General features: G+C 36.2%; 1 protein-coding gene across 1 annotated transcript in view; it reads right to left on the bottom strand.

Annotated features, from left to right (window-relative positions):
* Window positions 1–8,696, bottom strand: part of LOC124796021 (dynein axonemal heavy chain 7-like) — a 72,595-nt gene extending 63,899 nt beyond the window's left edge. The window contains exons 1-2 of the mRNA XM_047260104.1: window positions 8,674–8,696; window positions 8,311–8,611 (exon numbers count right to left, since the gene is read on the bottom strand). Coding sequence (XP_047116060.1) covers window positions 8,311–8,611; window positions 8,674–8,696 — 324 coding nt within the window. The remainder of the gene's footprint in view (window positions 1–8,310; window positions 8,612–8,673) is intronic.
* Between the last annotated feature and the right edge of the window lie 3,382 nt (window positions 8,697–12,078).

Genomic DNA, 12,078 nt, shown 5'->3' with positions numbered 1-12,078 from the left:
AGTTTTCCCATTCAGAAATTGAAACTGAATGTTGGATACTTGTGAGAAGACAATGTTATACTGCCTGCAAAAGAATAAATATCTACCAGCATATGTCAAAATTCAACATCAGCAGTATCATCAGCTGTTGAAGCTGTGGTTTATTGTTCTGTGATATAACTGCTTGCATTTATCAGGATCCCAAGACTATTAAATGGGTATGAAACTGATAGGTTCAAAAGGGCCATATTCAGTGTCACACACAGGATTTTGGTAGCCCACACAACTAGCATATGAGAGGACAGATATATTGTTCACTCAGCTATGCTGAATTGTACAGACACATAATGTATTTTGGGTCAGAAAATGAGCTTTTTTGCAGCAAGTGAAGTACTAACACAAACAGTATGATGATGTTTAGAGCACCACAGACCATTAACATGAGGCTACAATAATGGATGGCTTCCATTTATGTGGCAGCAAATAGAGGAATGCATTAACAGTCTACATCAATATTTGAAAACTTTTCCCAGAATACAGTTAAGAATCCTTATCATTACAATGCCTTCTTCTGATTGGTGGTCCCCATCTACAGACAGATGTAAGTCTACTACATTCTGTTAACGTCCTATGGAGAGAATAATGACGACAAAAAATACATAATCTGAGACAAAAAAAAGTGAGGTTTCTGTATCATTTCACTGTCTGATGCACTCATCCAATTAAGCTTAGGAGCAGGTCAGAGTAATCAGCTGCTTGGGTAGTTGTAAATGTACTGCTTGTGTAATTTAAATGTACTACTAATTGTCATGTAATAGGAAGCCAAAAGCTACACTTGTCTTTTGTCAAATGATTTGATAGCAAACACTGTATGATCTTACATAAATTGGATCTCCTCATTTCATATTCTCCTTTTGTTTTACTGCATGTGTAATTATGAACAGTACTACATGCAAATGTTCTGTGGTTTGAAACCAGAGAAACAAGTATGCTCCCGTGTACATCCAAATGCCATCAGTATTACAAAAAAAAACATTACTTTTATTATCATCACTTTATTTGTGAGAAACAGTCTCCCTTACCAATTAATAACTCTAAAGTTTTATTTTGGCACCTTGTTTTACATTTGCGTTCCACCACGTCCGTCTATCTAATGCACTAATGTCCTTGAGCATTGCTGATGTCTGAGTTCATTCCCAGCTGTTACTGAGAGAATGCTGTATTATTATTAGCATATGCAATTTGTGTGAAGCACCTCACAAGCTACATTACGTCAAGTGGAGGTAAGCCAATGCATAGCTGTATTCATCCAAATGATCCAGACTTTGAGTCTGTAATTCAATTGTGGCTACATCATGCAAGTGAGGAAAACTTCTGCCTGGAGGTATGTGAAAAATAAGAAAAAAAGGAAAAGAAAAAACAGGTTCACATGGTCTTGAGTGCCTTTTGTTAAAGGAAGCAGGACACAAAAACACAATACTGTTTTTCAGTCACCTGGTATAAAAGATCAAGCATGAACACCAGAACATTCAACTGAATCTGAGGTAGTATGGAACTTTTCACCCCCCCCCCCCCCCCCCTTTCACCCAGGAGAAATGCTACAAGAAATAGTAGCCTGGACTGACATGAAAATGGAAATTCAAAGACAAAAATATAAATTTCCATACTGATATACATGACATAGACATAACAGAGCTCTGCGCTTTGCTGGGTTTTTTATTGTATTCTGCAGCATTCAATTAGAATCATGAGCATTCTGGTAGAGATATTTTTGTGTGTTATGAGCAACATCAGTTCAATATACTTCTTTCAATGGTACACTTTGAAACTGCTACTACCAGAAGTAAGAGAAAGAAAACAGATCCTACAGCTGCAATTTCAGAATTGTTTTTGAAGTTAGTGTATAACTGCAAAGCTGCATACATAGTTTGTACCTCATCTTGTGTTGATGAGAAACTCATAGGCTTCCATGATTGCTGCAAGTTCAAATTATACATGCCTTAGAAACACATAAAATATGGCATAAAACTGATGCTCTGTGTTAGAAATGTATATTTCCTGAATGTATGCAGGCAAAAATTCAGATGGGGGTATGCTTTCAGAAGAACAAAAGTTCTCAGAACCAACACAATCTTTAATATGCTTACTGAAACCTATACAAGGAACAATAATACAAGGAACATAATGATGGCCAAAGAGCTGACTTACGTTGCAACAATGGGGAAAAACAAGGGAGAGATCCCCAGTGAATTCCTCCCCAGTAAAATCAGAGAATTTGGTTCCTGTCATCTGGATTTACAAAAGATAAGACTCTTGGTTTGTATATGGCAAAAAAGAACAAGGCAGTGATGACAGAATTTGATAACCTCACCAAGAGGGGAGTAAATTCTCTGCATGAGAAATGCACCAAATATGATAGTGGTCAGTATACCAGGCAATGGCCAATGGCAATTTTTACCATATCCTGAACATCAATGCTGTCAGTTCCTATGTAGCATACTTCTCATTCAAACATAACCAACAGATGAACAGATTTGATTACATGAAGAACTTGGTCAAAGCTCTCATCATATCTTAACTAGAAAGAAGACAGAATGAGATGAAAATAAATTGTGAACTCTGGACATGTATTCAAAGATTCCTGGCGGTGCCAGAAGAGGTGGTTGCTTACACAGTAGAAGAAATGGTTGAAAAGAGGGTAACTTGCTCCTTGTGTGAACTTCATAAAAAGAGGAAGACATCTGATATTTGTTTTCTGTGTAAAAGTCCAGTGTGTCTTGAATGCACTAGAAAACTTTGCTAACAATGTGCACAGCAGTTTTAAAGAGCAAGCAGTTTTCCTTGTTGCAAAAATATCTATTCTTCTGTACACAGAATAATTGTATTTTTTCTCCGAGTTGTTTGCTATACATATAGAGAAGTAAACTTTCATGTTTTCTTTTTTGTAACAGAATGATAGCTGTGAATATTACACACATGGGTTTTTCTTTTCTTATTTACAAAACATGGCTGTTGTGCATCTTTAGCAACAAATACAGGGTTATTACAAATGATTGAAGCGATTTCACAGCTCTACAATAACATTATTATTTGAGATATTTTCACAATGCTTTGCACACACATACAAAAACTCAAGAAGTTTTTTTAGGCATTCATAAATGTTTGATATGTGCCCCTTTAGTGATTCACCAGACATCAAGCTGATAATGAAGTTCCTCCCACACTCGGCGCAGCATGTCCCCATCAATGAGTTCGAAAGCATCGTTGATGCGAGCTCGCAGTTCTGGCACGTTTCTTGGTAGAGGAGGTGTAAACACTGAATCTTTCACATAACCCCACAGAAAGAAATCGCATGGGGTTAAGTCGGGAGAGCGTGGAGGCCATGACATGAATTGCTGATCATGATCTCCACCACGACCGATCCATCGGTTTTCCAATCTCCTGTTTAAGAAATGCCGAACATCACGATGGAAGTGTGGTGGAGCGCCATCCTGTTGAAAGATGAAGTCGGCGCTGTCGGTCTCCAGTTGTGACATGAGCCAATTTTCCAGCATGTTCAGATACACGTGTCCTGTAACGTTTTTTTCGCAGAAGAAAAAGGGGCCGTAAACTTTAAACCGTGAGATTGCACAAAACACGTTAACTTTTGGTGAATTGCGAATTTGCTGCACGAATACGTGAGGATTCTCTACCACCCAGATTCGTACATTGTGTCTGTTCACTTCACCATTAAGAAAAAATGTTGCTTCATCACTGAAAACAAGTTTCGCACTGAACGCATCCTCTTCCATGAGCTGTTGCAACCGCGCCGGAAATTCAAAGCGTTTGACTTTGTCATCGGGTGTCAGGGCTTGTAGCAATTGTAAACGGTAAGGCTTCTGCTTTAGCCTTTTCCGTAAGATTTTCCAAACCATCGGCTGTGGTACGTTTAGCTCCCTGCTAGCTTTATTCGTCGACTTCCGCGGGCTACGCGTGATACTTGCCCGCACGCGTTCGACCGTTTCTTCGCTCACTGCAGGCCGACCCGTTGATTTCCCCTTACAGAGGCATCCAGAAGCTTTAAACTGTGCATACCATCGCCGAATGGAGTTAGCAGTTGGTGGATCTCTGTTGAACTTCGTCCTGAAGTGTTGTTGCACTGTTATGACTGACTGATGTGAGTGCATTTCAAGCACGACATACGCTTTCTCGGCTCCTGTCGCCATTTTGTCTCATGCGCTCTCGAGCGCTCTGGCAGCAGAAACCTGAAGTGCGGCTTCAGCCGAACGAAACTTTATGAGTTTTTTTACGTATCTGTAGTGTGTCGTGACCATATGTCAATGAATGGAGCTACAGTGAATTTATAAAATCGCTTCAATCATTTGTAATAGCCCTGTACTTGCAATATTGCAAAATTGTAAAAAAGAAAAAAAAAACAGAATACATTATCTTTCATTCAGTTTTTAATGGTTTACTTGCACATATTCATTTCTAAATATGCAATCATTTGCTTATATTTTTAGTAATCACTTAGTGCAAAATGTTGGAAGCAATGTTAGCAATTTTCTCTTAATGTTTTAACTTGAATTATGGCAAATTGTATAAAGCATACATACATACAGTTTAGTCAATGTATATCATATTATTCTATACAATCAATGAATATAATCAGTATTTGAAAATATGATGTAATTGTATAGACAAAAAAATCTACTCAGCAAGTGGCGGCAGCAGAAAACACATATAAAGATATTGAAATTTGCAAGCTTTGAGAGCCAGTGGCTCCTTCTCCTGGCAGAAGCATCAACTCCTAAACAATTAGTCTTTCCTTCTCATCCCACCTGGTAAGTCTCCCCTGACCTGATGTTCCGGAAGAATTTTCAGATTCTGTTCCCATCTCCTCACCAGTTCTTTTCCTTCATCCCTCTCTCTTATCGTTCAACCCTTCTGTGAGAAGAGCCAGTGGCTCTTAAAGCTTGCAGATTTCAGTACGTTTATACGTGTGTTCTCCTGCCAGCACTTGGTGAGTAGTTTTTTTTTTATTTTTTATTTATCCAGTTAAAATATTCTGTACAATCAAGATATCAGAATTGAGATTTCTATAAACCTGAGGAGAAAAATAAAGCAAAATGGAGTTGGAGTTGTACACCTCACCTCACAAACTATGTCACAAGTTAAGTGTTGTTGTTGTTGTTGTTGTTGTTGTTATTATCATTATTATTTCATTCCTTTCTCAGACATTATGTCTGGTTAAAAATGGAAAGTGATGCAGACCTTGATCAAGCGTGACTTCCTTTTAACTGTATGGTTATTATTATTACTATTATTATTATTATTATTATTATTATTATTATACCTCTCTGAAAATGGTACATTGGCTTGCTGAAACATGACTATGATGATGCATGGAGAACAGCATGGTGCTGCACATGCATAACAGCAACAATACTCAAAGCACCTATCACATAAAAGAGTTCAGCTGCTTTTTACCCTGGAATCAGTATAATTTATTACTCACCCCCAGAAAACTTGCTCAAACATGACTATGATGATGCATGGAGAACAGCATGGTGCTGCACATGCATAACAGCAACAATACTCAAAGCACCTATCTCATAAAAGAGTTCAGCTGCTTTTTACCCTGGAATCAGTATAATTTATTACTCACCCCCAGAAAAGTAGTATTTGGACAGATTTCGATGAATTTAATATAAGGAGCAAGGAATTTAATCTCATTGCCTCCAAATAGAGGTTTCATCAATTTGTGTCCCTTTTTCTGCAGTTTGAATAAACATTGAGTAACAATTGGCAGTATACTTCCAAATTTTAAGGAACTTTAATGCAATATCCCTATATTGTGAAACACTTTATAACACTTGTTTCATTAGTACTGTGATCAACACTTTTATAAACACAATATAATAGAAGGAAACATTCCACGTGGGAAAAATTATATATAAAAACAAAGATGAGGTGACTTACCGAACGAAAGCGCTGGCAGGTCGATAGACACACAAACAAACACAAACATACACACAAAATTCAAGCTTTCGCAACAAACTGTTGCCTCATCAGGAAAGAGGGAAGGAGGGGGGAAGACGAAAGGAAGTGGGTTTTAAGGGAGAGGGTAAGGAGTCATTCCAATCCCGGGAGCGGAAAGACTTACCTTAGGGGGAAAAAAGGACAGGTATATGTGCGTGTGTGCGAGTGTATACCTGTCCTTTTTTCCCCCTAAGGTAAGTCTTTCCGCTCCCGGGATTGGAATGACTCCTTACCCTCTCCCTTAAAACCCACTTCCTTTCGTCTTCCCCCCTCCTTCCCTCTTTCCTGATGAGGCAACAGTTTGTTGCGAAAGCTTGAATTTTGTGTGTATGTTTGTGTTTGTTTGTGTGTCTATCGACCTGCCAGCGCTTTCGTTCGGTAAGTCACCTTTTATAAACACAGTTACAGATATATTTGTACCTAGAGGCAGTACAAAGTAATTTTAATATTTGTCTTCAAACAAGACAGAAATGTCCAGGCATTATTTTCAGTGAACTTCTGGTTGACAGTATCCTGGCATGACGCCCATGGAGCTGAGGTTATGGCCCACAGAGAGTTTAGCAGATCCTTCATATCTACTGGTTAGTCATGTTCTTTCTCAGTAACTCTTATTTAGATTCTAATCATTTACAACAACCCTGAATCTTATATCACCCTTCTTTCTTCACTATTGTGAGATTTTTATTATAAGAATTTAGGGTATGCTCAATCCCCCAGCCTCAGAGCAAGATAATTGCATTTTGAAATTAACAGTAGCAATCATTTTACACAGTCTGTAAATAGTCAATATAACAAATGGAAATCATAGTGAGACCCAGTAAAACTGTGGCACATTGTACTACCAGTCCTGCATGACAATGACAGTAAGCCTATGTGTAACAATTGTTATAACAGCAAACTAACTTCTATGATTTTACAACACATCAAAGAGCTGAATAAATAGCAATTTGATTGAAAGAATAACAATTAAATAAAAACTATGTTACAAGGCTAAGACTTACTAAAATCATGCCCTGAAGTGAGGTCCACTCTATTCTACACTATGCCCAACACACCTAGAATAGCTTGTCATTGCTATCTCACTCTCTGCAGTATTGTTGTCAGACCCTGTGCACCTTCTACACCTATTTCCCTCCCCTATGGCTCCTATCCCTGTGACTGTCCCTGCTGTAAGATTTACCCTGTGCACCCTTCTACCACCACCTATACCAGCCTTGTTGCCATCCCAATCTCTGCATTATTGTTTTCAGACCCAGTGCATCTTTACACCCATTTCCCTACCCTATGGCTCCTACCGCTGTGACTGTCCCTGCTATAAGATATACCCTGTGTACCCTCCTACCAGCACCTGTACCAGTCCTATAAGAGGCAAAACATTTACTGTCGAAAGAAGATCCACCTGTGCAACAATACATGGTACATATAGCTGTTATGTAAACACATGAACACAAAAAAGTTATCTATTAGGATGAATGGCCATAGGTGGAGGGTGCATAGTGGCAGCAGGCAATATCCTGTTCAGAACATTCTCTACAACATGACAGTTGTGATCTCGGTGCCTATTTCACAACATGTGCCATCAGGATTCTTCCCACAAACACCAGTTTTCAGAACTATGCAGGTGGAACTAAATTACAGCATGTCCTTGGTTCTTTCCACTCATCTTGCCTTAATTTACATTAATTTCTTCAGTATCAGCATTTATTCACAATAACTATACCTATCTTCACTCACTTCTGGTTTTCTATACCTTTCAATTTTTGACCTGTCAGTTCCCCTCCTGCCACCTCTATCACATGCATTGCACTTGGCTTTCTGCTCCTATTAAATCATGTATGATATTTTGACAGTAAACTCTGTCTTGCATATTACCCTATCTTCCATCTAACATGGTGCAGTCTCCAACAATCAGTCGTTACTTCTTGTCCTGTCTGGTAAGTCTCATGTGACATGAGGTTCTGGGCAACTTTTCCATCTCTCCTCATTTCCTACACTTCACCAGTCATTTTCCTTCTCCCCTCTTCCTTTCCCTTCACACCTTCTGCCAGAACAAAATCCACTGGCTCCAGAAACTTACAAATTTTAATATCTTCATAAGTGTGTTCTCCAGCTGCCACTTGGTGAGTAGGTTTTTTTATTAATCCAATTACATTATGTTTTCAAAAGCTGCTTATTTTTGTTGATAAACTAATTACTAAAAATATAAAAATCAGATTATTATGGTTTCAATGAGTAATATGTGCACAATAATAGTGTAAGTAGAAATAGCAAGAAAAGTCATAATCTTAATAGATTTTTGCAGTTACATACTTTCTTTCCAGAGGCTGGATCAGTAATTCTGTCAGGTTTCACATCTTTCAATAGACAAACTGCCGTCATGACCACTCTTACTCCATCTGGGGGTTGCTTCATTCCTTTCAGATTTGTCATGTCAGATGGTTTTAGTGCATTCAATTTTTCATTTGCATCTGGAAACAATATAGGATTAGTAACAACTGCACAAACATACATAGAAGTAAGGAAGCAGTTGCACAAAATTATCTTCAGCAGGCAATATCTTCCATATAAAATATGGTAGCCAAAAATATATATGCTGCCATCATTATGACAGCTAGAAAATTAAATATACTTCTGTTCATTTGCGTGTTTGAAATCATAGAACATACTTCTTACCTGTTTTCCAAATTAAGTTTCATCTCCACTATATTGGCTGTTCTGGTTATTTAATGGTTAGTATTTTGTTAGATACATTATAAAAGATATTGTCACTTTTTTAGAACAAAGTGAATTATCTGAAAAGCTGTAAAGATTATTTGTATAAGAGTTATTTAGACAGGACATACTAGCCCTATAAAGTGTCATTCTATCAGAGCAAAATATCTTTATGTTGCTCCACATTGTGACAGCAATAAGCATGTGTGATATTCCGTTATTTGTACAATAGCTCCTCACAGAGAAGGGGTCTCTGAGGTGGAGTGGGATGCTGTTCCCAACCTTGTGTTTTATTTTCATGATATGTCCCTCTCCATTCTTCTTTTTATGACACTTTGAGTAGAAATTTATGGACCTATCTTCCCTTACCTATGTCCATATTACATAAACTCTTCTCAAATTTATGTTTGCTGTTTTGTTAAGACTATCTAACAACTCTTAAGGGTACAGTGTGTGAATGGAATTAAATATAACACTAACCCAAAAGAAACTATATTAAGACCATACTCTTAATTTGTAAATTTGTGTTATTGATGAGATTACCCTAAATAGGTATATTATAACTTTATGAATCTATTTTAAGAGTAAAAGTAATAATTTAATGAAAGTTGCATAGTTGAAATTTCATAACTGAAAATTTTGTCAGCTTCACTAATGTGTGTTGTGAAAGTAGATGAGTGGGGTTAATTGTCTTTTAATGTTCATTAGTCATAAATCATTAAAAAGAATTATTGATATTATATTAATGATGAATGATATCAGGAAATACTGTTTGCCCTGTTTTTCATAGAAATTACAAGGTCTTGGTATGGTTTGTAGTAAAAATTTGTAAAACTAGATGTTTTGAAGTAATTAAGTAGAATGTAAATCTGATGTCAAATTTGTATTTGTATTTGTATTTGTATTTATTTATTTATCCTGTGGATCACATATTGTACAAAGTACACATGATATAGGACAAGTCATTTTTCTTAACAAATATGTAGTTTGGAGAAAAAAATAGGCAATGGACTGCCATTTAAAAAAATGTACACAAAATTGTTCATTGATGAATATAGTAACTTCACATACAGAGAATACAAACAATTTACATGGGGAACTAAGAAACATGTAGGCAATGTAGTGCTACTTTAAATTTACACAAATAATCACTGAGATTACAAAATAGTGAAAATGTCAACTGGAAACACAACAGAAACATATAGGCAATGTAGCGCTACTTTAAATTTACACAAATAATCCCTGAGATTACAGAATAGTGAAAATGTCAACTGGAAACACAAGAGAAGGACAATGTCATTTAAAAACAACATTAAACATGAAATTAACATTGAGATTTCACAGACAATTAAGTTTTAATACTAATAGAATGTGTATTTGTACATTCAAAAAGCAAGTTAAAAAATTTGGGGAATTGAAACTGAAACATAGTTGCGTATAGTAGAAATTAGGTTATTATTTTGCCTACAAAATGCTTTACTCTAATCACAGTATTTACAAAGGAACTTTATAATTTTTCATTTCCAGGAATTCTTGTACTGAATAGAAACAGTGCTTTGTCAGAAATGCCTTTAGTTTATTTTTAAATATTGGATCTGGAGCAGTTTTTATTTGTTCTGGAATTTTATTGTGTAATATGACGCCCAGATGAGTTATGTATTTTTGGTATGATGATGTCCTTGAAAAAATTTGATGGATATTAGATTGCCCTCTGGTATAATGAGCGTGTATATCATTGTTTTGGATTAATTTGCCTGTTCTTGAGAGGTATTCCCTGGTGAATAGGATTGTTTCTTGAATGAATAGGGATGGGATGCTTAGAACATTGTAATTAAATAGAAAATTATTGCTATCATCTGACACTGATGTATTTTATAATAATAGTGTTTAATTAAGTCAACTGGAGCATTTATCACCATAAATTATTTAAGCTGCCACTTAACCAATGTCCAGGCCAATATTTATCCATCAGTTGTATGAGTCAGTCTGTAGTACAGCTCAGAGAGTACTAATAAATGAGTCTGTGGTAAGAGACAGTCAGTTTGTAAATAGTATAGTCATCAGGTTAATTCACTGATCATCTGGCTACTTCTGACATGCTTGCCACATGCCAAGCTGTGTGCTATGTCATTAGTAGCTAATGCATCTACCTACACTACGTAGCCTTGGGTCTGGGTTAACTGAGTGGCCTACTTTGGCCTATGTAACATATTTCTGGAGTGTTTCCTGTGATGTTTCATTCTGTCAGCCTCAGATTTGTCTCCATCGAGATAGTTAATAGTCCTGAATAGAGAATTAATAAGAAACTTAACAGTCTAATAAAAAATTTAAAAAAATATTACAGATTTGAAACAGACTATACAGTTAAAAATGACACTGATGTAGCTACCCAGACTAAAGCTGTACCTATACCTATAGAAACAAAATTTGTCTCCTGTGATCTAGTCAATCTATTCCCTAACGTGCTGATAACTGAAACCATTGACATTTTAAAAAAGGATGACCTCAAACACAAAAAACTGGAATAGCTGACACTGATGAAATTGTTGAGTTGCTGCACTTGATCTCATTTTTTGTAAATCACATACAAAAACATTTCTTCAAAAAAAATGTTTATATGACTAGTAAGATTTAATATTAGAAGAGGTATGTAGATGATACTGTGGTTCTCTTTAATCGAAAGCATACTTTCACAATTTAAAAATGTACATCCAAAAATTGTTTTCACTATGGAACATTAATTTTTTAAATTTGGTGATAAGAAATGATAACGACAGCCACAAATTTGGAATGCTTTGGAATAGAACCTGGACTGATGTCATAAGCCACAGCATTTTTTACCACTCAGAAATGCATAAGAAAGCCTTTTTTCATGGCATGACCAATAGAATCATTAAACAGCCATTAGAAGAAAACAAAATTACCAAGCAGTTATGTATACTGAAACATGTAGCAAGAAATAATAGGTATAACAGGTGCCGCTTGGTGAGTAGATATTTTAAAGTAACAATACAGATAAAGAAATAACACTAACAACAAAAACAGAATCAGAAAAAAAAGAAATACAGTCAGAAAAAAAAATGCATTGCTTTACCTTAACATGGTGCCATATCAGACAGAACAGCTGATAATTTCTGTAAAACTAATGTACAAATCGGGTTCCGCATAAACAATAAAGTAGGGGTATTAGTCAGACACATCTCCCACAAAACAAAACCATTTACACAATCAGGAGTCTAAAAATAAAAAAAAATAAATAAAAAACAAAATAAATTAAAAAATGTGATGAGTGTGACAATTTTGATGTGGGGCAAACTGATTTCTCCATCCAGTTCAGACAGCAAACAAAAATAAATGAGAACTGCA

The sequence above is a fragment of the Schistocerca piceifrons genome, chromosome 4, assembly GCF_021461385.2.
Source record: "Schistocerca piceifrons isolate TAMUIC-IGC-003096 chromosome 4, iqSchPice1.1, whole genome shotgun sequence".
Lineage (NCBI taxonomy): Eukaryota > Metazoa > Arthropoda > Insecta > Orthoptera > Acrididae > Schistocerca > Schistocerca piceifrons.
Note: the sequence above shows the minus strand (reverse complement) of the source record. Positions and strands in the feature narration are given on the sequence as shown.